This window comes from Colletes gigas, unplaced genomic scaffold (assembly GCF_013123115.1).
Source record: "Colletes gigas isolate AHSC1104 unplaced genomic scaffold, ASM1312311v1 Colletes_gigas_Sc00106, whole genome shotgun sequence".
Lineage (NCBI taxonomy): Eukaryota > Metazoa > Arthropoda > Insecta > Hymenoptera > Colletidae > Colletes > Colletes gigas.
The window spans coordinates 63,216-89,630 of NW_025106732.1; the positions used below are offsets into that span (position 1 = coordinate 63,216).

General features: G+C 37.5%; 6 protein-coding genes across 17 annotated transcripts; 4 read left to right on the plus strand and 2 right to left on the minus strand.

Annotated features, from left to right (window-relative positions):
• Nucleotides 1–56: 56 nt before the first annotated feature.
• LOC122404122 (adenylate cyclase type 2) lies at nucleotides 57–8,386 on the plus strand. Of its 3 annotated transcripts, none has more exons than XM_043408024.1 (19): nucleotides 57–448; nucleotides 2,325–2,500; nucleotides 2,656–2,988; nucleotides 3,121–3,315; nucleotides 3,416–3,522; nucleotides 3,647–3,758; nucleotides 3,864–3,991; nucleotides 4,057–4,215; nucleotides 4,343–4,475; nucleotides 4,563–4,615; nucleotides 4,927–5,032; nucleotides 5,303–5,367; nucleotides 5,441–5,659; nucleotides 5,765–5,999; nucleotides 6,163–6,326; nucleotides 6,516–6,768; nucleotides 6,856–7,110; nucleotides 7,262–7,379; nucleotides 7,640–8,386. In XM_043408024.1, exons 1-19 carry the CDS (start codon nucleotides 427–429, stop codon nucleotides 7,903–7,905), a joined length of 3,099 nt encoding a protein of 1,032 aa, XP_043263959.1. In that variant the 5' UTR covers nucleotides 57–426; the 3' UTR covers nucleotides 7,906–8,386. The 3 variants fall into 3 exon arrangements, with proteins under 3 accessions (XP_043263959.1, XP_043263960.1, XP_043263962.1); XM_043408025.1 differs by having other exon boundaries at nucleotides 6,528–6,768; XM_043408027.1 differs by lacking the exons at nucleotides 4,343–4,475; nucleotides 4,563–4,615.
• LOC122404123 (chitooligosaccharidolytic beta-N-acetylglucosaminidase) lies at nucleotides 8,367–13,219 on the minus strand. 5 transcript variants are annotated; one of them, XM_043408029.1, is made up of 7 exons: nucleotides 11,395–12,083; nucleotides 10,963–11,158; nucleotides 10,396–10,804; nucleotides 9,829–10,275; nucleotides 9,197–9,711; nucleotides 8,811–8,941; nucleotides 8,367–8,695 (listed from the first exon to the last, which is right to left on the minus strand). In XM_043408029.1, exons 2-7 carry the CDS (start codon nucleotides 11,094–11,096, stop codon nucleotides 8,463–8,465), a joined length of 1,869 nt encoding a protein of 622 aa, XP_043263964.1. In that variant the 5' UTR covers nucleotides 11,097–11,158; nucleotides 11,395–12,083; the 3' UTR covers nucleotides 8,367–8,462. The 5 variants fall into 5 exon arrangements, 2 of the variants coding, with proteins under 2 accessions (XP_043263964.1, XP_043263963.1); XR_006259685.1 differs by having other exon boundaries at nucleotides 8,566–8,695; nucleotides 9,197–9,203; nucleotides 9,289–9,711; nucleotides 10,963–12,086; XM_043408028.1 differs by having other exon boundaries at nucleotides 10,963–12,083.
• Nucleotides 13,220–13,260: 41 nt separating this feature from the next.
• On the plus strand, nucleotides 13,261–15,126 carry LOC122404124 (epimerase family protein SDR39U1). Of its 2 annotated transcripts, none has more exons than XM_043408030.1 (6): nucleotides 13,261–13,438; nucleotides 13,943–14,049; nucleotides 14,125–14,395; nucleotides 14,475–14,740; nucleotides 14,809–14,922; nucleotides 14,988–15,126. In XM_043408030.1, exons 1-6 carry the CDS (start codon nucleotides 13,396–13,398, stop codon nucleotides 15,099–15,101), a joined length of 915 nt encoding a protein of 304 aa, XP_043263965.1. In that variant the 5' UTR covers nucleotides 13,261–13,395; the 3' UTR covers nucleotides 15,102–15,126. The 2 variants fall into 2 exon arrangements, with proteins under 2 accessions (XP_043263965.1, XP_043263966.1); XM_043408031.1 differs by lacking the exon at nucleotides 13,261–13,438 and adding an exon at nucleotides 13,646–13,850.
• Nucleotides 15,127–15,400: 274 nt separating this feature from the next.
• LOC122404126 lies at nucleotides 15,401–16,444 on the minus strand. Of its 3 annotated transcripts, none has more exons than XM_043408034.1 (3): nucleotides 16,293–16,444; nucleotides 16,043–16,217; nucleotides 15,401–15,887 (listed from the first exon to the last, which is right to left on the minus strand). In XM_043408034.1, exons 2-3 carry the CDS (start codon nucleotides 16,137–16,139, stop codon nucleotides 15,406–15,408), a joined length of 579 nt encoding a protein of 192 aa, XP_043263969.1. In that variant the 5' UTR covers nucleotides 16,140–16,217; nucleotides 16,293–16,444; the 3' UTR covers nucleotides 15,401–15,405. The 3 variants fall into 3 exon arrangements, 2 of the variants coding, with proteins under 2 accessions (XP_043263969.1, XP_043263970.1); XM_043408035.1 differs by having other exon boundaries at nucleotides 16,289–16,444; XR_006259687.1 differs by lacking the exon at nucleotides 16,043–16,217 and having other exon boundaries at nucleotides 15,771–15,887.
• A 185-nt stretch (nucleotides 16,445–16,629) lies between these two features.
• LOC122404125 (autophagy-related protein 101) lies at nucleotides 16,630–22,573 on the plus strand. The gene is made up of 3 exons (XM_043408032.1): nucleotides 16,630–17,309; nucleotides 17,532–17,630; nucleotides 17,765–22,573. The coding sequence occupies exon 3, from the start codon at nucleotides 17,773–17,775 to the stop codon at nucleotides 18,427–18,429; it is 657 nt and encodes a 218-aa protein (XP_043263967.1). The 5' UTR covers nucleotides 16,630–17,309; nucleotides 17,532–17,630; nucleotides 17,765–17,772; the 3' UTR covers nucleotides 18,430–22,573.
• A 243-nt stretch (nucleotides 22,574–22,816) lies between these two features.
• Nucleotides 22,817–26,397, plus strand: LOC122404129 (prolactin-releasing peptide receptor-like). Of its 3 annotated transcripts, XR_006259690.1 has the most exons (4): nucleotides 22,817–23,916; nucleotides 24,060–24,300; nucleotides 25,569–25,627; nucleotides 25,707–26,397. XR_006259690.1 is itself a non-coding variant. In XM_043408043.1 (3 exons), the coding sequence occupies exons 1-3, from the start codon at nucleotides 22,957–22,959 to the stop codon at nucleotides 25,709–25,711; spliced, it is 1,206 nt and encodes a 401-aa protein (XP_043263978.1). In that variant the 5' UTR covers nucleotides 22,817–22,956; the 3' UTR covers nucleotides 25,712–26,397. The 3 variants fall into 3 exon arrangements, 2 of the variants coding, with proteins under 2 accessions (XP_043263978.1, XP_043263977.1); XM_043408043.1 differs by lacking the exon at nucleotides 25,569–25,627; XM_043408042.1 differs by lacking the exons at nucleotides 25,569–25,627; nucleotides 25,707–26,397 and having other exon boundaries at nucleotides 24,060–24,401.
• The last annotated feature ends 18 nt before the right edge of the window (nucleotides 26,398–26,415 follow it).

Genomic DNA, 26,415 nt, shown 5'->3' on the forward strand with positions numbered 1-26,415 from the left:
GTACGTTAGAAAAGCTTTGAGATAAACTTGGCTCGTAATTCGGCCACCAGTTGCAGACCTTGCAACCGCGACAACGGTTGGTCCAGTATTCGATCTATGTAGTACGTATCTATACGTACATGTGCTGGCTGTTACTTGTGTGCGTCGACTAAATTTATGCGCGATAATAAAATATTAGAGATTGAGAAAGGAATATGTTAAAAAAAATTGCATCTTGAACACCAGTGCGGGTGGAAAGAAAAGAAAAGAAAAGAAAAGAAAAGAAACGGAAACGGAAACAGAATCACGGTTCGAGAAATTCGATAGGATAAAGGGAGGAAAACGCGCAAGTTATCGATCGATTCGAAGCAATAAAGAAGAGTTTGAAGAGGAAATAGATGATAGATAGCCAAGGAAGCGGAGAAAAGAAGGAGAAAGAAAAATTGTATGACCGATATGTCGAACGAAGGTAAGAACACGATCGTTGAGCGTCCGTGTATGCGCTGTATGTGTACATGTGAAACTTTTACTAATATAAATAACAAGTTAGTCGAGGAGCAACATATTCCCCTTAACTTTTTATACCTGTTCTGACCATTCTCGTCAGCTATGTAAAAAAGATTTTCTTCTTTGAAGAAAATTGAAAATTGTTGCGTTTAATCGTAATTTAAGTTGTAATGCACGTTTCCTGGTGTGATAGAAACCCCGATACCGAACAATGTTAATGATTTGAAATGTAACGCAATTCCGGTCTATAGAGTGTACATTGTCTAGAAAGATGGTAACTGTTTATGATGTGGAAAATAGAAACGATTCGTCTCTATCTACGCAGATTCGATTACCGTGAACGACATTTATCCGAACGCAAGGTATTCAGGAACGTTTCGTAATGTTTGTACGTACGTAAACGCGCAGAACGGATACCTGCTGCTCACGAAATAAATACGAATGGTGGAAATTACGTGGAGAACTCTAGCGAAATAGAATGAAAATAATACTTGTTGGACATTGGCCAATTGTCGAAATTAAAGTGCTAACCATCCCCCCCTCCAACTCCCAGCCCCCACCCCCGTTTGGTTTTCCATAAATGCAACCAACGTACACGACGTAATGCACGGCACACCCATTTCTTGATCGTCCTTTTCGTTCGCAACGCACATAAATACATGCAGCAAGTAGGTAGGATAGATAGAGTAGTGCGAGCTCGTAGAGGTTTATTCAATTTCTCGACAGATCTAAGAAGATCTGTTTAACATACCGATCTGGTCGATCCGGTCGATCCGGTCGATCCGGTCGATCCGGTCGATCCGGTCGATCTGGTTGGCGCCGCCATTTTGAATTTCTTTTCGGATTCACAATCATCAACATTACTCTTTGACACGCAGCCTTGTTTTATGTTGGATTTCGCGGATATCTGAAAACCGAGGTTATTTTGTTGCCATATTTCTCGACATTTTCGATCGCAGCACGGTCGTGGTATGGTGCACACACACACACAGGTCGTGGTCGTCTGACCGACACCGATCGAAAGGAAAACAAAATGTGTTTAGCGGGAGCCAGTCACGCTCTCGACTAAACACGAATCTTGACTCGTTTGAGTACGTTCGATAGAATCGATTCGACCGATAGTATCATAATACCATCGGCTACGTACGTACAAGAAAATGATCGATAAGGTTTATTCGGATTGTTAAGAAACGTTAATCAACAGCAATTAATCTTTCTAACGCGATATATAAAATGAATCGTTTCGTAAATTTGTTCTTGACCGTCGATCGAGTCTAATGCCGCCTGTTGGAGTATGGTGTTGTCTAATTTCGCTCGAATCGAAGTTGGGTAAAATATCGTATCCTATGCCCTGCTGTATAATGATATTGTTGTAAAACCGTTGTAACAATAAACGTAACAACACTAGACGCATAGATGTATACTATGTGTAGACATGTGTAAGCGATCGATAATCGAATTGATCCGAGAGCGTTCATGTCCACTGCAAACAGTTTGCGGTTCGTTTCTATTTTGGACGTAACTCGCTATTAATAAAGAGGCACGAGGTGGTCCTGACCACCACCAGCACCGCCAACAGTTGTCGATGCAACCGAGCGGACGATACGATAATCCTGTGCGTAAGTGTCTTTCTGCATAATGTGTGTGTGTGTGTGTATGTGCGTATACATGAATGCAAGTTGACTGATTCCTTTTACGATTGTATGTGCATAGATCCGAGCCGCTTGATCGACGGCGGCCGGTCGATATTTCTCTTGGTCCGTCTCCCATCCTACTTACGAACCGATCTCGTAATTGTTCATTGAACAAGTTTGATCGTGTACACGATGTTATTTTAGAAAAATCAGAGGAGCGCGCGGCGAACGAAGCGAACGAAGCGAACGTCGAGGAATTGGAACAACTTCGTGACAAGTACGAGGGAAAATTGACGACATCGCTTTATACCGGTACTTTGTTCGTCGCTGTAGCCGCTTCGGTTTTCGCGATAGGAGACCTCTGCGCTACCAACTACCGGGTAAAATCACGAGTCAATTACTTTGTCCACGGTAGAAGGTAACACCGGATCAAGTTTGTTCGAAACTATGCTTATTATGCCGGAAAACGATGCGTATACATACACATTGGTATCGATTTCATACGAATGATATTTAAAACAGTTTCTTTTTGTAGGATTTATCGAAAGTTATTGTCCCTGCATCGAGTTTAACGGCAATGTTATTTTCCTCGTTGAGTTTACTGCTGTTTACGCAACTGCCGTCGGCTTTAACTTCATCCAGAACCAGATTTATTATCGGTTTCGCATCTTCCACGATCATCGGTGTTGGAATTTTGATCGTTCGAGGCTCGGTACCCTTATTTATTACCATTCTGGCAATGATTGCCGTGTTACCGAGAACCAACCGACAAACGCCAACCATCCTTGCAGTTATCTTTATAATTGTTCATTTGGGTGGAAAATTTCTGTTTTCCGATCAGTCGAATTACTATCAATCGGCTCAGCAGGTATTACCGGTTATGCGTTTATTCTGCAACTACATCGTGTATCGTACATCGTGTATCGTACATCGTGTATCGTACATCGTGTATCGTACATCGTGTATCGTACATTCGTTCTAATATCGTTCGATTCGTTAGATATGCAGTGAAATGATATTCCTATCGGTGGCAGTCGTTTCGGGTTCGTATTACAGTATTTTAACCGGAAAAGCGCACGCAAGAACGTTCTCTGGGACAAAAACGGTCATCGAATCCCGAATAAAGCTAGAATGCGAAAGAGAACAGCAAGAACAATTATTGTTGAGCGTTATTCCAGCGTATATAGCTGCAGAGGTGAGAGAGTGGAGTATAGTATTTTGTCGCGTACCTGGCGCGGCGCGGCGCGGCGGTGCTATCCACTCAAAATGTGTATCTTTGTTCGTCGCGACGATAGGTGAAAAGAAGCATTATGCTGAAAATGGCTGATGCTTGTCAGGAAGTTAGTAACCACCAACAGACCAGATTTCACGAGATGTACGTGCAAAGGCATAACAACGTTAGGTAAGCTAGAAAAGGTAAAAGTTGGCTAGATGGGGCGGTAAAACGCGGCGGTAAAACGCGGCGGTAAAACGCGGCGGCACAATAACCAAACACGGATATGATTTTGTTTGCCCATGTATATCAGTATTCTGTACGCGGATATCGTGAATTTTACACCATTATCGGAACAATTATCAGCTTCGGATCTGGTGAAAACGTTGAACGAACTTTTCGGAAGATTCGATCAAATTGCACAGGTAACGTACTACTACCATCGTTGGATTTTACTTTAAAACTAGTTAGTTTCTAAGATGAATAAAAAAGAAAAAAGAAAACTTTCGAGTTTCGTAAAAATGTTTTAGGATAATCAGTGCATGAGAATAAAAATATTGGGCGACTGTTACTATTGCGTGTCAGGACTGCCGGTTTCTCGGCCGAATCACGCGTACAATTGTGTAAACATGGGACTGGAAATGATCGATGCGATCAGGTAAGGGAAACAAGGTTACATTTCCTCTGACAAACCGTTCCCCTTGGCTTTTTACGCTTCGTTAGATTTGTTCGCGAAGCAACGGGATTTAACGTGGACATGAGAATCGGTATACATACCGGGAACGTGTTATGCGGAGTACTCGGCCTACGAAAATGGCAATTTGACGTTTGGAGCGACGACGTTACTCTGGCAAATCATATGGAAAGTGGCGGATTACCGGGGTAACTTGTAACTTGTAACTTGTACACCAGATATCGATTTCTCTATATTCTCGATCATAACCATTCATCGGATTTCTCTGTGTGTGTGTGTGTGTGTGTGTGTGTGTGTCTGTCTGTCTGTCCCAAGGAGAGTACACGTAACCGAAGCTACCTTGCATCAACTCGGTAATTGTTTCCAAGTGGAACCCGGAGATGGGAAATCTAGAGAAAGCTATCTTGCTTGCCACAACGTCGAAACTTTCTTGATAATACCACCAAAGGTAACATTTATTCCATATTTTTTATCGTCCCGAGAGGTTGTTACGTACGTGTACGAGTGATAGATCAATGATGGATTGTTCTGTTAGAAAATCAGTCGAGAACGTTCAAAGGATGTCGGAGCCGCTTCGGTACCGTCAAGGTGAGTCGATTGCACCGGATATACAATGTACATACAATATCGTTTCGCTTGATTGCACCGGTTATCTATTATCATCCAACGACGACGTAGATAGATAGATATAAGTACTTATGTATGTCTGTGTCAATTACAATTGCAATTTCCTAATTTCATTTCAAGTAGATTACTAGACGCGAGAGTAGATAGCTACCCGGTACATGATAATCGGTCAAATCTACAGGACAGATATTTTAATTTGGAGAAAGAGAAGAAATATTTGAAATTGTACATATAAACTAATTGATAGATCAGTCTCCTTTATTTATAAACAGATCAAGACCAAGTAGCAAAATGACCAAATATGTTGAATGTTGGGGCGCGGATAAGCCTTTTGCTAATATCGCGGAAGCTACGCTCGCAAAAAATATCGGTCTAACGGTAAGTAAAAGAAATTTTACTAATTTTTCCCTTCTTACCGTTTGCTTCTCTCTATACGATGTAGCCAAGTAGCTCTCTTTGCGGACGAAAATGTCACCCCAACCGGCAGGCAACCGGAAACCGGAAACCGGAAAATTCCATTCCATTTCCTCCTTCTTTTTCTCCTACGCAAACAAAATTATTTCACAAGATAATGAAATTTCATTTGATAGATACTATTACGATAAAATACCATTTAAACGATTCGATATAGACCTTTGTTTCTTTCAGAGTATCGCCATGATCGAATCGAATTTGTTATCCAACAGAAATGTAAATTGTTTCGTGAACCTAAAGTGAGTTGTATCTATCTCTGTCTCTCTGATGAGCGACTAATGAATAACGTATGTATTTGTTGAAACGCGACAGAGAATGGTGCAAGGGTAGTAGCGACGGTTTGGGTAACGGTAACGGTTTGGGTAACGGTAACGGTAACGAGGGTATGTCACCATTTACTTACCGATTCAACGACCAAAATCAAGAACTTCGGTTCCGTGAACAAGTCGACGAACAATATCTTTGGTATCTTCTCGCCTCCGATACAATTTACGCGATCATCTTCTGTATTCAGATTATTTATTTACCCAAGTAAGTATCCTGCAAAAAATAATGACGATCCGAATGGTGTTATGGTTACTTGTATTCCCGATAAAGAGTGCTCTACCTAGAGACGGATTATCGATCCTCTTACAGAAGCGTCATAGTTTACGGCTCTTTTCTCCTTGGCTTCTTATTCCTGTTCATTTTTACTGCGATATGTTGGCTAGCCAGCAAAACTGAAACCCAAGGTAACGTTTCCCGATGTCGGATAGTTTTTACCAGAGGCGTCCGAATAACGGCGTACTTGGTTACGGTGTTTCTGTCAACCGGCTCGTCCATGCTGAGCCTGATCGATGCCGATCGAACAAACGGCTACCATGTCGCGCCAGTACGTATCAAGTTCGTATGGAACAGGCTTGATCAGATAAGCACAATTAGTAACAGAATTAACCACATTTAGGTTTAAACACGCTCTATATCTATACATATGTATATGTAGTTGAAGACATTCGGTGAAATTTCAGATAAAAGAAACAATATCGTTGTTTCAGCTATACATTTATTCCGCAGTGATGTCTCTGATCGTTGGTTGGACATATTTACGCGTTGATTTCTTACTTAAATTCTGTGTAATGTTCCTCTCCGTAACAACGATCCTTGCAACGTTTTCGCAAGTAACGACCATACGACTGTACTGCGCGATCGAAAATGACGAGTAAGTACGAAAATCCGGAGCCATAAGTAGGTACTGTAGGCCGATCAGAAGATGTGACACGGTTCCTAATTGGCTGTAACCTAATAGTCGTGTAATCTTTTCATCGACCTACACTACTTATTACTCGAAAGCAGGTCCGCCCATCCATCCGCCCTCTGTCCTACTTGTAAAAAAAGAAAATCTAGATAGAATATTTCACAGACATTACCGCGTCCACTGCTTCCTTCAAATTGGATATTTGCTCGCACTCGTTTGCATTATATTGCACGTTTTGGACAGACAAGTAGAATATACCTCGAGAATTGATTTCCTCTGGCAAAGTAAACTAAAAATCGAACAGGACCAAGTAGAGACTATGAGGGGCATCAACAAAATTCTTCTCGAGAATATATTGCCGGCTCACGTAGCAGAGCATTTCTTAACAAACGTCAGAGCCATTCAGGTGAATTTCAGTTCGAAATAATACCAACCAATACCAACGATCCAACGAAAATTTCAAAAACGATTAAACAGATATTTCACCGAATAGGATCTTTATCACGAACGATATAGTAGCATTGCCGTCATGTTTGCATCTATTCCAAATTACAAGGAATTCTATGACGAAACTGACATCAATAAGCAAGGATTAGAATGTCTCAGGTTATTAAACGAGATTATCTGCGATTTTGACAAATTGTTGCTCAAACCAAAATTTTCCGGCATTGAAAAGATTAAAACTATCGGGAGCACATATATGCTTGCATCTGGTCTAAGTCCAGGGAAAGAAGATGCCGATCGAAAGGTAGGTAATGTATACATATTACTTTTTCACTATACCCATCATGTACATATATGTATGTATAGTTTCCTATACGTATACATACACGTTTCAGGTCAGTACGTGTAAAACATCAGATAAAATATCAGACATTTTTTCGTTTGTTAACTTTTAGGACCCGTTCAAGCAACAAGATCACAATGTAATCGTTCTCGTTGAATTTGCTCTTGCTTTGATGACCATTTTAGACCAAATCAACAAAGAATCTTTTCAAAGATTTAAACTGAGAATAGGTGAGTGGGCAATTACCGATAAATACCGTACATACGTCCAACGCGTATTTTTTAAACTGCACCGATCGATCGATCGCTACCCCTACAAACTATCAGACCTAATCCGCGGTGAGCTCCCTTTCTCCTCTCCGATCGAGACCACTTATCATCCTCGTTTCTCTCGATTTACCGACGATTTACCGACGATTTACCGACGATTTACCGACGATTCAAACTTTTAACAATAATTCTATGTATGTCCGGAAATTTATTTCGACAAGGTTTGAATCACGGTCCCGTGATAGCAGGCGTGGTGGGAGCACAAAAACCTCAATATGATATTTGGGGTAACACCGTAAACGTGGCATCGAGGATGGACAGTTGCGGAGAAATGGGAAAGCTTCAAGTCACCGAGGACACGGCAAAGATTTTAGTAGCTGCTGGCTACGAATTGACGTGTCGAGGACCTACTTATGTTAAAGGGAAAGGCACCTTGGTCACATATTTCGTGAAAACACCGTTCGACGACAAAGAGGACAATTATTAGTCCAACGATTGGTTTCGATTACCAATTGAAACATAAGCAAACTTTAACAAGGTAAATAAGAAAGAAAAACGTATTTATCCACGAGCGAAATAACACACGAGTATCACCGACATGTAATATCTATTTCAAACTTGTAAGAGAACGCGTGAACCTAACGTAAATTTCCCTATTGCGCTTCCAGTTACACGAAATTCTACTCTTGCGATACCGACAAAGCTTTTAAACCAAATAACTTTCCATCTACGATTTAAACTAAACACGTGCAAATAGATAAAAAAAATCATTGGTCAACGATTACACGTAAATAATGATAATAATGATAATTGTCGAAATAAAATGGATACCTTTATTTTCATAATGGTAATGGTTTTAGTTACGTGTCTGATCGAAATCGGAAGAAAAATACAATAAAAGTGAAATATAGAGCAGGAAAGAATCGGGTCAGAAGAGACAGCGAAAGAGAAAAGGAAAGTTATTTATTTGTTCGAAAAAAGTAAAAATAAAAAAAAAAGAAATTTTAATCATTTTTAAACGTTGAATAATATTTTAAATGCAAATTACGCGTAACAGAGGCCTTGATTTTGCAAACACCACTCGGGTTGCAAACTTTCCGCTGCGATTCCTCTTCTTACATATCGTTCTCTGTGCCGGAGCATTCTTTGCTCCGCGTGAATCCAACTCGAATTTGGCTCCGCCCATAATCTTTCGGCAAAAGCTGCAGCTCTCGGCCAGATTTTCGAACCGATCGTCGCACCATCGGCTTGCTCCGTCCAAAGAGCTGTTTCACCGCCTGTTACAACACACATACCTTTTACTATGCTCCTCCTCTTTATTCATCACTCGCCGCTCCCTTACAATACGACCAATCACAATTTCTTTGTTGCTTCTAAAAGAAAAAGATTTACCCAATACGAGGTGCCTTTTGCTCTCCAGTTGATGCGACTTGATTATTTTCAAAGGAGAATTGTCGTAAATGTTTTGCCAACCTTTATAAGGAGCACACCAGTTGCTACCTTCGCCTATCCATGCCGAAAATCTGAAACGAACAACGGGAACAAGATCAAAGAAACGAGTATTTCGTCGTACGTTCAAACTTGTACGATATTCTCAGAAACTAATCAAGATAAATGGGAAGAAAAAATGGGAATTCTCTAGATTTTTTTAAATAGCTTAGCTTCCCTGGATCGTTTCACTTAAAAGAAACAACAAAATTGATATTTTCAATGATTCGTTTCTGAAAAGCAACTTGTAACACGCTTTATTATTACCATGCAGTATATTGTTTATTTACCCGCAATCTAAATAAAGAGCGTCGTAATTCGAAAAGATCACTTTAAAATTATTCTGCAACAATGTATCGATAGTAGTGTCTTTTCTGGTTACCCAAATTTGTACGATGTATTTATTCGGGTCCAGATAATGAATATTTTCCGCGTTGGTCAGACCGCTGGTCCACAAAATTACAGGTATGGGTTTCCCTCCATTAGCTAGAATCAATTTTTCCAACGCCCTTTCTTGGAAATGATTCCAGAGCTTATAGAAACTCGACTCTGATAGTTTCCACCCTTTCGCAGCCTGCATCCAATTTTTAATGCTGCTCGATGAATTCCAGCAATTTATATTCACTTCATCCCCGCCCATATGAAAAATGTCCGGTTGAAAATCTTCCATCATGTCTTTGTATATACCTTCCAGAAGTTGGTATACTTTTTCGCTGGTCGGATTAAGTTGACCGCAAGGTGGCTGGACGCAATAATTTCTCCAGGGTTCTGCTTTAAAACAAACGACAGCATCGTCGTCTTCCACCTGAAAGTAGCGATTATGATTTTCCTTCCTTTAATAGCTTTACAGCCTTGTCGCGACGAAACGACATAGCTACTCTACCTTACATCTACTATAAGGTAAAGAACAGTTTGAGCATACCCATTGCCATCCTTCGCCCACATGGCCAGGTGCGTCGAATTCCGGCAATACCCGAACGCCGTTAACTAACCCGTATTCAACGATTTCCTTAACATCCATCTCGGTGTAGCGCTTCTTAAGCGTATAAGAGCCAAATTCCGAAAATTTTGGCCATCTTTTACTCACGTACGGAAAACTGTGCGAGTCGATAATATGCCAATGTAAAGTATTCAGCTTCGACATGGCCATTCCATCGATCGTTTCCATTATCATCGACTTGTCGATGAAATTACGACTTGTATCCAGTAATAGTCCGCGGTAAGGATAAACAGGCCCATCCGCGATCGATACTTCGCTTGGCATCTGAATCTGATTTCGTAAATCATCGAAAACTATCAGCTGCCGCAACGTTTCCAGGCCGTGTCTTGCTCCAAAATAACATTTCGCCGTTATCGTTACATTTAACATCTAAATGATAGAAAAGGAAAGAAAGAAAGAAAGAAAGAAAGAAAACCGTCAACGTCCTACCATTCTCGCGATCGAAACAAACACAAGGGATAATATGTGTGAACAATTTCGCAACCTCACCGTTTCATCTACTCGCGTAACAGTCAACGTATAACTTTCATCCGTGTCCAAAGAAAGCTTAATATTGCTGCTTTCAACGATTCCTTTAAATCGAACAAACATGCCCGCGCCACCACTTTCCGCCAATTTCCCGCCACATTCCTTCGCGCTCTTTCTCAATAAAAACATATTCCTTGCAACCAGATATCCAATTTCTTTCCCATTATCTGTCTCAGCTATTGAAATTTTCTCAGGATCGAGCTGGACCATGGCTTTGCTTAAAGAAAGGTGTCCCGTTGGTTTCGGCCATAACGAACTGGATGCGCCGCAAAATAATTCGCATACTTCCAACGAAAACGGTGAATTCACGTCCTCCGTGATTAGTTCCTTTTTACAAAGCCCACCCTCGCATTTATAATGCCAGGGAAAACTGGAAGCAAAATTTATACTGTCACAAACATTGTCAGACGACACCTCCTGATTGTTACTTGAAAGATAAACAGATTCTCTCTATATGGAATTTAGATTCGCTAATGAAATGATTATTTTACTGATAAAGCTTTGTAAAGTAATAATCATAATACATACTAATAGGCATCCTCGGCATCAACTCTGACATCAGTTTGAACGAGAAACACAGTAATTAATAAAAGAATCATACTTCCCAACCATAAGCTACGATCAGAACCGTCGTCCCGTCCCTCGTATGGGGCCATAGCCATACACCGTATGACCGTACACAGTACACACCTTTCATCGAACAAAAATATTCTCTCCACGCAAACTATAAAGAGAATTTTGTTGGAAGGGGAATTTTTCAACGAGTGGGAGTGCCGACATTGTCGTGTAACAAATTTGAAAGTTAATGTATTCGATATCGGAAACAGATACTACGTGATGAAAATTTATTTCTCTTTGTTGCATAGTGCCACTCAAGTTAGGTTAAAAAATTTCTCGTTTGAAAGAATCTTGTACACCTATTTTCACACTTTCAACTAATATCGAAATACTCTCGCCAACCTGTTATATTGCGTCAGCAAACCAATTGGAAAACCAGAAACAAAGATATCAGATTTCTTTTTTAAAAATTTAACAAAGACAAATACATTGCTACGCTTACGCAACATACTGACAATACTTACGATATCGTTATTAATGTTATTAACTGTGCAACGAATCGGATTTCATCTCGTTATTAGAAGAAATAGATTTAACTTTTTCACAATTTTTATCCATAGACACGGATTTTGCTCAAAGTTAAATTAGATCTTGAGATAAGAATACGAAACGCGAATATTAAATTTCATTGAAATCCATTAAATCGTTTAAACGAAATCGTTTTAATAGACATGTACCCTTAAACAATATTTTACATTCTTTTACGGACCAAAAACTGAAAATATAAATATAATAAGATTTAACGTCAACTTCTGTTCGCCGTGGGAAAAAATGCTTGAAACGTATTTCTTTGTGCCGCAAACTGTTCTCTGAAATTTGATGATTTAAAAGTGCATTCGATTATAAATTGTACTACCACATTAACCTCAATGTTCTGTATTTCATCATCGATCATAAAATAAAATAATACATTAAATGCATATTTCTAAGACGCATATAATGGAAATAAAATGTTTAAATTCCTTGTACATCGTTTCTTTTTTTTCCAATAAACATCCTCGATCGCAATTACGATCGAATAGAGAAATTAACAAAAGGAAGGTGGACAGGGATATCGTATTGAATAATTCACTTTTTCACTCATCGCCACGTATTGCTCTATATTTAGCCAATTCATGTGGAAATACTCTAGTTAATTCTACAAGCATATTTGCTTTGAATTTACGATAAGCGTCTATTTTACCTTTCACTTGTTCGTTTTTAGTTAATGCCTTTTCGATACAGTCTTTCGTATATAGTTGAGGATTTCTGCCTTGATCGATATAACTGAAATCATGTACGATAAGTTGTATATATAAATAACTTATTATTTTTAAACTTTGATCGTAAACTCTAAAACAACAAAACTACGTATACTTACTCGAAAACCTCCAAAGGTACATGGACATCTTGAACTTGAGATTTCAGTTTGTCTATTTCTTGTAAGCCATTTACTAAACCTTGACTAAAAAATAAAAACATCGACATGCATGTGTTATCATACCATATACAATAAATAACAAAACTCAGAGTACATGATTATTTATTTTATTTGATAATTATCTTTCAATCGGTCTTTATAAATAATTAAACATGTAAAATTACTAATAACGCAATAACTATTGTAATAAATGTTTTTCAACAATTACACATAACTTTAATTAATGATAATCAATCTTATCCCTAATAAATCAAAATTTAAATGTCTTTCTTCGTTGAAAAACGACCTCATTGAATTTACATCGAACCGAATTCCTGTCAGTTATTATCATAAACTATATATATATATTACATGTTGCATTAATTGCATACTGTACGTTTAGATTATTTCAAACCACGTGTAGTAATTGTCAGTATAAAAAGTATAAGTTAATATTGTTTTAGTTGATGTTGAATATTTAACAGGAATATATTAAAAAGAATACGACATATAATACTTACATCTTCTGATTTAATACATTCTGCCCTTGAGGCTGAAAGTCACTTACTATGATTCGTATTTGTCTTACATTTTCAATAAAAAGCTCCAAATGTGTTTCTAAATTTTCTAGTGTTGACGCCATCTTTTATATTTCATGACGTATGCGTGAATGGCACCGCAAATTCATTTACCTACGTACCTACACATATACGATAGGTATATGTATAATATGTTTCGATACATACGGAAGTTACAAAGTTCAAATCTGTGAAAGCGGCAGAGAGTAAGAATGACTGTTAACTGATAAAATATCTCGTTTAACTTCGCTAATCGAAAGGCTAATGCCATTTAAATTGTATGTATTGTATGTATATGCCACGACCTCGCGACAATTCTATACCCAGATTCTGAACAAATTTTTCGCCATAAATCTTTAACCATTCATGATAAACAGAAAGGTGGTTAAAGTGAATGTTATTCAGTTTGGTAAGATTTAATCAAATATCAACAACAAAATTATACCATCTTCCATTTGAAAAAATCTAGGGTAGTTAGGAGGCCCCCTTCTTCCTCTCAACGGTTACCCGGGTTACCCCAGAATTTGTTCTTTTACACCCCCCCCCCACCCCCCTCTCACTTTTACCCCCAGACTATTTAAATAAAAATAAAAATAAAGTTAGTATGTCAATTTGATTTTGGAGAAAACGGCTTGAAAGACTTTATTTGAATCACATGGTACATACTTACTTACATGTACTATTCAATAGTTTATGGTTCTACCTCTGATACAATTCGATAAGATTAATGTAACGTTAATGCGTATACTTGGCAAAAATATTATACATTTCATAATACATTTTCTTTTCTGATAAAATGGCTTTGAAACACGTAGTTGTAGGCAAGTTTATTTTTCTTCAGAAATCTCTTAATAATATTTAGAAATAACAATTAGTAGGTTATGTCACGGATAAGGTTATATAATTGCCTCAGGTGGTGGTACAGGCTTTATCGGAACACAAATAATTAAGTCGTTATCTAGTAAAGGAGTTTCATGTACGTGTATTTCGCGAATGCCTGGACCTAATCGAATATCATGGGTAAGATAACCTACGCGATATATTTCTATATCAAATAATTGATAACGTCAATATGTAATACAAAACCACTCGTAGAACGATTTAGAATGTTACGGTTTGCCTGCAAATACAACTGCTGTTATTAACGTTGCTGGTCAAAATGTACTTGATCCTAAACAACGCTGGACAGAAGGATTTAAACAAAATGTTTTAAATAGTCGAGTGAGAACAACAGAATTCTTGGCTAAAGCTATAATTAATACTAAAGCTCATGTTTTTCTAACAATTTCTGGAGTAGCTTATTATAAACCAAACGATGTAGAATATACGGAAGAATGCAAATGTGAAAAATATGATTTTTTATCAGGTAAATTCGTAACTTGTATTAAATTTATGCAGACATTGCATAGATTATGTTAGATCGAAATAATCATTTTACACGTTAGAACTTTGTCATAAGTGGGAAGCAGCCGCGCAACTTCCACAAAACAGTACCGTCAGACAAGTTACGATTAGATCTGGAGTTGTATTAGGAAAGAATAGTGGTATGATTAAAAATATATATCTACCATTTATCTTTGGTTTGGGAGGTCCTATCGGTAATGGAAATCAGTATATGCCATGGATCCACATAACGGATCTAGTCAACATGTTCTTATTTTCGCTTAAGAACAAAAATATACATGGTATATTAAACGGGGTCGCTCCACAGGTGATTTACTTTAATTAAAATTGTCTAAATTTTCCTAAATCTACATGATTTATAAATGTTATTAACAGATTGTGACAAACAAAGAATTCACAAAGGTATTTGCATCGACGATGCGGAGGCCTGCATTTATTCCTGTACCAAGCATCATTTTGAAAATACTTTTAAACAAAGAACGAGCAACAGTTAGTAAAAGTATTTGTTAAATTATTTCTTGTTGCTGTCGACGATTATACCAGTCCCGTTTCAGATTATGCTAGAAGGACAAAAGGTTGTACCCAAACGTGTTAGAGAATTGGGATTTCAGTACCAGTATCCCGATATAAATTCTGCGTGTGCCGAAATACTTGGTAAAAATATTTGAAATAGGAATAGGTAGTTGTTTGATATTAAATCCGCGTACACTTAAAAACTTTGATTCGCATTTAATTGTACATGTTTATATAATACATGTACGATGTGTGTGTATATAGGTGCAGTATGAATATACGTGATCGTAGAGGATGAATTATTAAGGACATTTTTCTAGATGTTTCTCTTTTGCGAATTAACTTGCTAACGTCTTTGTTTATTGTATCCAAGTATCGATAAACTTCAATTACAATTTTTTTAATCGATACGATTTATAATTATTTAATTTATTAAACATGATACTTTATCTAATATCGTTATCGCGTTAGTTTAGTTTGTGTACAATGTATACAGTCTGTATTAGATGCGATTGAAAACGATCGGTTCAAACTATTTTTACTAACAGAGACAAGCAATTTAATTTTGTTTACATTTAAGAAGTGATTTATCTCTCCTTTAAGTTTCTGTAGTTCTTCCCTTGCAAAGCCTTGCATACTTAAAGAGATTGTCTCCCCATTTTGATTAATGATAAAGAGTCCCGTATTGACAGAAACTCCAACATATCTTATATCGTTAAGTTTCATTACAATGCACGAATCGTAGAATGCTTTCGAGTACAAGTTATCCGTCCAACTGTATTTTTTAATTACAACATTGTTCATGTCTTTATCTAATAATAAATCCTGCCATTCTCCAAACGCATCCAGACTGAACATGATTTGTCCCAAAAGTAAACTAATCGGATAAAGAAAACTGTCCGACAGATGACGAACTATTTCGATGAAAATAATTGTAGACACTAAAACGAAGAAGCGAGTTTATATCAATTAATAATTAATTACAACCATAGTATCGGTACCTTTAAAAACTACAGATACGAGTATTAGATAAGTATATCGGGTCTATTACGAAATTTTAATTAAACGATTGTATTCTAATAGAATTGTATCTTACGACCAAGCAATGACCACGCGATAAATCCTGGTTTCCGACAGACATGAATTTTTCGTTCGTTTAAAATTCTAATGCGAGGCCTCGTAAATAGAATCATATTATCACGCTAAAATTTCTCGTGCTTAAGATCGAGTTTTAATTAGAAAGTAACATGGTACAGAAATTACATGAATATCTGAAAAACGTTTGAAGGTTTGTTTTTCAATTGTTAATTATGGTAATATCGTCATGTAAGTAAGTACTTACATACCTTTGATGCCGGTCTGTCTTGTGTTTTTATAGTATAAATCCACCTTAATTGCCGATGATTATTCATAGAGTGACAGTTATTCGGATATGGTTTGTAATGTTTGTTGTATCGTTGGCTTTAATGAAAATTAAGCAACACCCACACCCAACACCTTCTAAACTCGCCATAGAGAGAATCATACTAGAGAATTGGGTATTTGTCCGAAATATTGTAAAATTCCCCACCGATAAAAAATTCTTTTACATACATAGTAAAATCCTTCCTCTGAAATGAAATGTTCCCCTTGGGTTCTTAAAGAAACTCTACTACACGGGCTATTTAGAAACGAGTGCAACTAGTATACAATAGGAAAATTCGTCTTTCTCCAAACATTAATTTTATTCGTTAAAAAGTATGCTGCGTAGTAACGAAGAACGTGAGGGTAAATTGTGAAGGATGACACAGAATAGAGGATATGTGGATGATATGCTTGTGTACCTAATACCTATATACTATATAAAGAATCAGGAACAAATATGTAGATTATAAAATGGCGCGTGTCGTGAGGACAGCTGTTGTTTACCGACAAAAGAGATCCGTAGAGTCTAGAACTTGTTGGTTTCAATGAAATGTTTTTCTGCTACAAGTCAATCACGAGCATAGAAATTAGTTTGCAAAGGAATTTAAAAATGAATGGCTGGTGAGGAAGAAGAAGAAGAAGAAGAAGAAGAAGAAGAAGAAGAAGAAGAAGAAGGTAGAATAAATGATAGAATAACGGATCGGTTTAAAGAATAAAGTGGCGATAGAGTGGTGACAAGAGTGGTTGTAGCGGTGTGGTAATAGCAGTGGAACTGGGTTGTGTAGGTATTAAAGAAAAGGACAGATGAAAACGATTGTTCGTACAAGGATTAATTGAATTGTACAATGTGTCGTTGGTAATGGAACGACTATAAATGATGATATTTATTTAAAGTATTTATCACGAGAAGCGTGAAAATTAAAGTGCATAAATCAGAAGGATAGAAAAACGAACAGCGAGTAAGTTAAAGTCACGCTCGAGCATAACATTTTTCTAATCATTGTTACATGAAATTGTAAATAAAATATCCAACCGAGTAACACAAGTCTGTTTCGTAATTGTTCGTTTTATATTGATGCGAACACGTACGTGTCGGATAATTTCGTTTTAAAAATTTTACAAGAATGTAAGAAATTGGTTGTATGAGGTTGTTCATTGATTATTTAATTGTATTTTTGGAGTACTGGACAATATTCTACAACTAAAAGATGACCAAATATCATCCAATATCGCAGCAAGTCTTGAGTGATAATCATCGTTTCTACCGCTGCTTTTACGAGGTTAGAAATTTATCGACGTAATTATATTTTCCTTGTTTGCCATCCGTAAAATAAAATTGTTCGTTTCTTTATCCATTGTGTGGTTTATCGTAAAATACGTAGAGATTAATTAGTATTTAAATTTTATTGTATAGGAATCACCATGAATGCAAGAACTCAATTGTTTGAATTAAGTATGGAGGGTCGACAAGTGGACGAAGCGGTAGCGAGTATCTTCCACAGTGTTCTTTTTCACAGAAGTCTTGGTAAATTTAAATATAAACAAGAAGGCAGTTATTCCGTAGGTACAGTGGGATATCAAGACGTCGACTGTGATTTTATCGATTTTACTTATGTCTGTTGTTCGTCGGTGCATCTGGATCAAACTCTGAAACGTGAAATATCAGGTTTTTCTGAAGCTTTACGCTCCACGGATAGTCCAGGTTCTGGCCAAATATCGTTGGAATTCTTTCAGAAGAAGAAAAATCGTTGGCCCTTCCAGCCAGAATGTATACCATGGGAAGTGTGGACAGTACGTTTGGAACTAATAAAATTAGCAACAGAGCACGAAAGACAGATATGCAGGGAAAAAGTTGGCGATTTATTGACGGATAAAATTCTTTACATAACAGAAGTAATGAATCGTCACGATTATCTTCCTAAAATGCCGAATCAAGCTGAATTGGATCTGATCTTTGATACTTCGTATCCCGATATACAACCATATTTGTTTAAATTATCCTTTACAACGTCTAGTCCATCGAGTACAACAATGGGTAACACGATGAAGAAATTGATCAAAGAAACATTATCTATTTAGTCGTAAAATTTTGCCAGGATCCCTTAGCGCGATCCGTCTACGATGCGAATTCGTTTGAACAGAAACCTTGAGAACCGCTCTTAATCAATGGAAGAATTTTACTTGCCGTATCGAGTCGATTCGTTTAGGTTCACGAATACATGGTACGTTTGTATAATTATAATTTTTCTTACTCTCAGTTAGTGAATATTTGCAAAGAAACTTCCGTACTTGTTACGTATAGAAGAAAAATTATTGCATGGAAGATTCGAGGATTATGGAAAACAGATTTATATCCTCCGTGTACGTTACAAAGATACTGTTTACGATCTATGTACATAGAAGTTCTGTGCCGACAATACTTGTCAGGAAAAACAGACTAATATTTACAATAATTGCAATTATATAAACCTGAAATATTTGTAAAATTTCTATAGTACAAAAAAACGAATTGTGCATAGTTGTTACCTTTCTGCGTACGTGCTGTTCTATATAGCGTCTCTCGTGTAAGTTTATCGATAACACGTTAAATAGCAAATGTCTCTTTGTAGTCTTAAAATTCTGATTTATCCGTATGGTTTAGCATTATTAGTAGCAATAGGATATAATTGGTTTTTCCAATGTTTCGTTGACATAATGTAATTTCATAAACCCTAGTCTTTCTCGTTTCTCCTAAAAGGGGTTTCTTTTGTTGTTTTTTTTCTTTTTTCTTTGGGATGTATAATAGTACATAAATGTATATGGCAGTGTACAGTGTTTATTTTAGTAAAAGTAATTGCATATGATATGTAAATGCATATTTGAATATTTATTCTCGCAGATTCTAGTTACTTATGTGTTTGTTATTTTTCGAGACTTTGAGTATCGGCACGGACATTGTCGGCCCTTAAAAATTATACAGGATAAAGAAAAAAAAATGTATTATCGAGCTTGTCGTATGAAAAAATTCTCTTGCAGAAATTTTAATATCATTAGTGTTTAATTATAAAGAAATGTGTGTTTAAGCTTGAAGTATACCTTTTTAGAAAAATGATAAACTAGAAATTGTTGGATCGTATCGAGATTAAATTATTAACTATATGCTATTTTTGTAATCGTTTAGTTTACATGTGTTGTCAGAATGTAGGAAAAAGAAAGAGAATTTCTCTTTGAGATTCGAAAGATTTCAAAGAGTCATTTGAATCTAACGAATGAAAATTGTAACAGTTTGCAGCTTCGATCTCAGTTTATTAGTAAATTCGAGTATTTGATATAGAAAAAAAGTTTTCTCATTTACATGAAAATGTTATATTTCGGTGTGCGTGTGAGAGCGTGGTGGGACGTGCGCGTGCACAAAGACACGGAACGTTAAATAGCGTGTAGAAATGTGCATATTGACGAAGAGAAACCACGTATTCGGTTCGGTACGAACCGAATATTGTTCTAAATAATGAAATACAATAGTAATGATGAAGTGTATCGGAGGCGAGTTTTATCGGGAAACATGATAGATGTATGTAATCGGTAAAGACGAACAATCGAAAGGATAATATTGTAAAGATAAATAGTGTGTAAATTGATAAGTTTCTAGATGATTAACAAACAGTTAACAGACATATATAGAGTAGCATCAATATTTGTACTTGATGCGATTGAAAAAAAGAAAAATATTTGTTCGGTGTTGAACTGTACTGTGTGGTACTATATTTGAGACGTAAAACGATGAAAGAAGCAATGAAATAGTAATAGTAAATGATATTGTATCGATCAGAGAGAAGATTCGAACGATTCTGAAGTGTTTAAGAAATAGTGTTAGAGAGGAAAGATTTGTCCTGTAATAAAAAGTAATTGTTTTACGCGTGGCGTTTGTAAAATAGAAAGCGAAGCGATAGAAATAACTTGTTCGAAAATGGAATTTTCGAAAGTTTCATGCCTTCGTATTGAATTTTTATAACGAATAATTAACATTTAGAGAGTATGTAGTACCTACATGATGTCTGATAGCATACGTAGAATGAAAGCGGCGCGGCGCGGCGCGGCGCGGCGCGGCGCGGCGCGGCGCGGCGCGGCGATACCGTTGTTACTATACATAGTATACTCTAAGCGTACCTTGGACGAGTCGTACGATTAGACGAGAAGAGAATCAGTGTGTTTTGGTGAAAAGGTAAAGGGCAGTTATCCTACTCGTTCGTGAAAGAGCAGAAGAGATGATCCGAGACGAGTAGTTTGTGTAAATTTAGTCCAACTCGAATGTAAAGTGTACTAAATCGGGTCTATGAGAAGGAACTTTGAACAAGTTTGGCGCGCGCATTAATGTAATGTAAATAGAAAGAAATTTGTTTCTCGAGACTCGTTAATTGCCTTTTCTACGACTAACGAAGAAAAACATAACTATTACTCCCGAAGGTAACATTTTATTTCTTTGTTTATTCTTTTTTCTTAGCGTTTTATCAATAACTAATAATAAAGTTTGTTATTAAAAATTCCTTATCCGTGAAAATAGGTATAAATTGAGCTAATGTAGGATTTTTCATTGGATCGCTAATAATTTTACTAAGGTGTACGTGTAAGTACGTATCGTGCGTCGGTGTATGCACACGTACAGGAATGTGTATGGTAACGATGAGGAACGTGGAAGATGTGTCTCGTGATATCCATCGGATCCGAAGAAACAGAGACGTCCTTTTAAATAGAACGATCATTTCATATTTTTATACAAGCATCGATTTTTTGAATACGTTACTCGGTACGCGAGTGTCGGTTCAAACGTATTGGGATATTTGTAAGAAATCGTGATGTCCTGTAAGGAGAATTTGCTGATGAAACCCCTGCTTGATCGATCGTGCGAAACTATCGAGAAACATACAAGTTCCCGTCGACGTATATCTCGGATTTCTTGGACATTGTGCACCTTGCATGATACTGCGTAATCGCGTGCCTGTAAACATTCGTACACGCACAAGTAAGTAGATACAAGTGTATATAAAAGAACTGTACAAAGAAAAGAAGAATGTAAAATGAACAGAGAGAGAGAGAGAGAGAGAGATAAGGTGAAGCGTGCAAAGGAATAACTAGACGTAGGATACACGTGCAATTAAAGATTTACGAAATAGTTGTAAGATATAAGTTGAAATAATACGCGGCAAGTTATGATGCTATAGTACCAGGCAAGGTGTAATTGCGTTTTAATTCAAGTAAATAATGTACATATATATATATATATTGTATACATATATCCGTATGCGCATACATAGGCAGGCAGACACACATGTAAGAAATAGTAATTAATGGTAAAGTGTAAATTGCAAAGGTACCGAGATAGTGACAAAAATGTTACGTAGCTGTATTGTAATAAAATAATGGAAATGCTTTAGACTTAATTTATGATAAAAATACAGGAAGATAACATTTAACTCTTAATAAATTACCGTATTTTACAAGGAGCATTTTATTAAGTATGCGTGCGTGCGTGCGTGTGTGCGTGTGTGTGTGTTGAGATCTTTTTTTTTTAGTAAAGTGAGAAAAGATGAAAGAAAAATATGAATAGAAAAGTGTACTGCTGATGATTTTGAGAAAAATAGTCGAGTATAGAAAAGGTAACCACCACCAGCCAGGTCGAGGATAATAGAGACGCGTGCGCGAGAAAACGACGGCTGGTCTGGGTCAGGTTCATCAGCGATTTTCCATTCTCAGTTGTCGATAGAAAGACCGCTCGTCGTCACTTTGGATAAGTTTCGTGTAACGTTGCGAATAGAGGGGCGCGCGAGTCGTTACTTTTCATCCAACGAAAATATGTATATTGTAGAGAACATCGAGTTGCTTGTTATTTTCTTTCGAAGAAATAGAACGTTTCCTGGAAAAAAAAAAAACGCCTCGCTTTAAACTCGCTTTAGAAAAATAGGATTGAAAAGAAAATTGTTATTGGCTGTGCTTTTGCTTGCTTTTAACTCTACAGTGGTTTCACGTTTGTCGCGTAGCTTTTAAAATACCTATACAATATCGCTATTACGATATACGATCTGTAAATAATGTTGTAATTTGTTTATTTAGGTAACCCACATCGTCGATCATTTTCCAGGATTCGTAGAATATGTTGGAAGAATAAGTTTAGTTTGTAAAATCTCTCTCTGCTCTCCCGCTCTCTGAAACGTTGTAAACGCGTCGACACGCGTAATTTCTAACAGGTGGCCTAAACTAAAATTCAAAGATTAAATTGTTTAAATTTCGCTTTTCGAGCGGGTAAATAAAAGAAGTAAATTGCATTGGGAAAGTGTTTTGGGTGAAAAGAAGTGTAGCGTCGATTGGACGACTCGTGATCGTGTAATTCTGTTCTATTTTTGGGGAGTGTTTTTACCTCGGTAGCCTCGAGAAACGCTAGATTTTACTATTTTTAAGATAGTTTGTTCGATTCGAGCGACCCGAAGGTGGAAATTGTGTTCTTTTTCTCGAATGTTGAAGCGAACGAACAAAAGTTTACCTCTTTTTACTCGTGTTTAGAGAGAGCGAGCGAAAGAGAGAGGATTTTCGAATTTTGAAAAGACGGGAAGAAGAAAGAAAGAGGCGTGAATAATGATGATTAATGTGACGGTTTCGCGGGAAATTTTGCCGGCTAATAACAATGACTCGAATCGTTGGACCGTGGAGAACGATGCGACTTCGGACGCTATAGTGCAACTAATATTTTATATCTTTTACGGGAACATTTTTGTACTGGGTGTATTCGGGAACGCGCTGGTGTGTTTCGTGGTGGCACGAAATCGTCAAATGCAGACCGTAACGAACCTGTTTATTACGAATCTGGCACTGAGCGACGTGTTGCTTTGCGTATTGGCGGTTCCGTTTACGCCTCTTTATACGTTTATGGGTGGTTGGATATTCGGTAAAACCCTCTGTCACTTGGTGCCGTACGCTCAAGGTGTCAGCGTTTATATCAGTACATTGACTTTGACGAGCATCGCGATCGACAGATTCATGGTGATCATATACCCGTTTCATCCTCGTATGAAGATCGATGTTTGCCTAGGCATAATCGTTGGTATCTGGATAGTGAGTTTGCTGGTCACGTTGCCGTACGGGCTTTACATGCATCTCGAGGAACCGTACGCTTATTGCGAGGAACATTGGCCGACCGAACGGTTTCGTAAAATCTTTAGCTCTCTCACCTCGATACTTCAATTCGTCTTACCTTTCTTCGTGATTGCGTTTTGCTATATTCGCGTTTCGATCAAGTTGAACGATCGAGCTAAATCCAAGCCGGGCACCAACAGCAACAACAAGAGAGAGGAGGTCGAGAGAGAGAGAAAGAAGCGAACGAACCGGATGTTGATAGCTATGGTCACTATATTTGGCATTTCTTGGCTACCTTTGAACATCGTCAACGTCGTCGACGACTTTTACACACCTGCCAACGATTGGTCTTATTACAGACTTTGCTTTTTCATGACGCACTGCCTCGCCATGAGCAGCACCTGTTACAACCCATTCCTTTACGCTTGGCTCAACGATAACTTCCGCAAAGAATTTAAGCAAGTACGAACTTTTAAGAAGCCCCGCGGACCACCACCCCATCCGTACACAACGCCCATTCGTTTCGCTGCGATTAGAAATTAACAAAACGGAACGTATCGACGAAATGGAAACTTTATAAACTTTGTAAATTATTTTCGTTCAAGGTACTTCCGTGTTTCCCGAGAACGGTTAATGGTCACGTTCCAAGAATCCAAGAACGATTCCGAAACGATAATGCATGCAACGGTAATAATACCCTTCAACGATCATTGCTACCGAGTCATGCTCGAACCAAAACATCCAATCCAGAAGTATGTGAACTGATCGTTCTCGAAGCGACGATCACCAATGCGTGCCAAGAGCCCTCGAACACGGAATTCTATGACTCGATGCAACTTCATTCTGGTAACTAAGTACGTACATATGTACGTACTCACATACTGTTTGCTTGCTTGCTTGCTTGCTTGCTTCCTATTCTCGCTGAAAATTTCCCATCGCTATTTCGACCACGGTTATTCTTATCGATCAGGGTAATCCATAAGGGGGGTATATCTCCACGTTATCTGTTATACGATAAAGTTTCGGTGGGTGGTATCGGAGAAATAGAGATTACATTATCGCTAACAAATTGCAGACTTACTTTGCTCGTAAGCATAATTGGATGTTATTTATTGATGGACGAGTGGCTTTCAATATTTCGGAAACCGGATAGATGAACACAACTGAAACCAACAACAACGATCGTTCTTTGAAATTGTTAAAAATTCTATTTCTTGCTCCCGTTGTTACTTACTTATTTTTACTTACATAGCCGAGTTTTCTTTAAACCATTATCGCCGCTCTGCTATCGCGCGATTTTAAATTAATCGTCAAAATCGATTCGATATCCTTTTTCAACGCACATTCCTTTCCAAGATCCTTTATGGCTTCATTCTGTAGACCGAATAGGAAGAATGGATGGACCGATGGATGGACCGATGGATGACCCGAGGGGAGTGCAAAACGCCTGAAAACGAGCTTTCATAGAAATTTGAAATGCCATTGAAATATAAAACAAAGCACGCTTCCTCGACGACATGATCCATTTTAATCACCGAGCTTATAGTTGCGGCTGTAGATTCTTTCGATTAATTGCTATTCAATTTCTACCTACGCTACTTGCTCGTTTCTAGCGTATCGAACAAAGCCGTGATTATACGATATTACTATTGTAAACGATAGAAAATTTAACAAGAAATAAAGAGATTTTTAAGCAATAATTTTCGTGACTAGAAAATGAATAACGATCGTGTAAAATGCTGTTGCTGTAGTTAACTCCGCCACAATAAATTGTATACGGTGCGTGGGTACACTTGCCACGATATGTATTTTAAATAGCTTTCTCAAGTACCACTTGCCTCGACATCGAGACTACGCGTACTTTTTCTTCTCCGTTATCGACCATTATCGTTTGTTATCATTCGTTATCGTTAGGTATCGTCCATCGTACTTACCCTTGCTTTCGCGACTCTATCTTAAACACCTGCTTTCCGCTCTTTTCTTCCGTTACCCATTTCCCGGTCTCTGAAACACGTTCGAACACGATAGAACATTTATTATCCGCGATATTATCTATACACGGCTGCTCAAAGTTGCCATTTAAACATTAAATTATACTATACATATATGTATAGAGTAAGAAGACAACAGAGGCACAGACAAAAGTCAACTTTCTTCTTCTAATTCTAACAAGGTCTGTCCCTCCTCTATGTATACTCTACTATTTATGCACATTAGTTTCTTACGATAATTAATCATCTCCTGTGTTACAGAATAGAAGAAACTACATTTTCCGTCGAGAGAGGAAAACCTTGGTGGTAACAGTGCACCTATTGCACCAGCTTTTCCACTAATTTTTCCAACGAAAATAACAGTCGTCGTTGGCGTTCGAAAACGCATACGTACTTAGGTACATGCGGCACAAACTGTTATGAGAAAAAATTACACAAATACTTTCGTCTACCTTTTTTTTTTATTTTTTCATTCAAAGTCCTGAACCTGAAAATAGCCGTAAATTTGATCCAAGAGATAAATATCGGATTGGAAATTCACATAGCCAGAAAAGAATAACGATACGGCGATCGGTAGGTAATTGAGCGATTCGAAAATCATACAGTTCGTATGCTCACCTTTCCTTTCCCTCGATTCCTACTTTCGGACTTGTCCGAAATACAGAGAATGGCAAGGGGAATGGGAGGAGAAATGTTACAAAAATCTGATTCTCCATTCCTCCCCGTTACACTATCCTTCCTCTTCGGTCCGAATACGGTCCGGATACTCGAGTATGGGATACGATCGGGAGGATCGAAACAAACGAAACAACTTCGAACAAAAGGAACAAAATTTCTTTACTAAATTTTTAACGAATAACATTATTCGATAATGTTACTGGTTTTCTTTTTTCCTTCCATTTTTCCATCAAATTTCCTGCGAAAAATAAATGTAATCGAATCTAAAAACATTTTCGTATTTTTATTAACA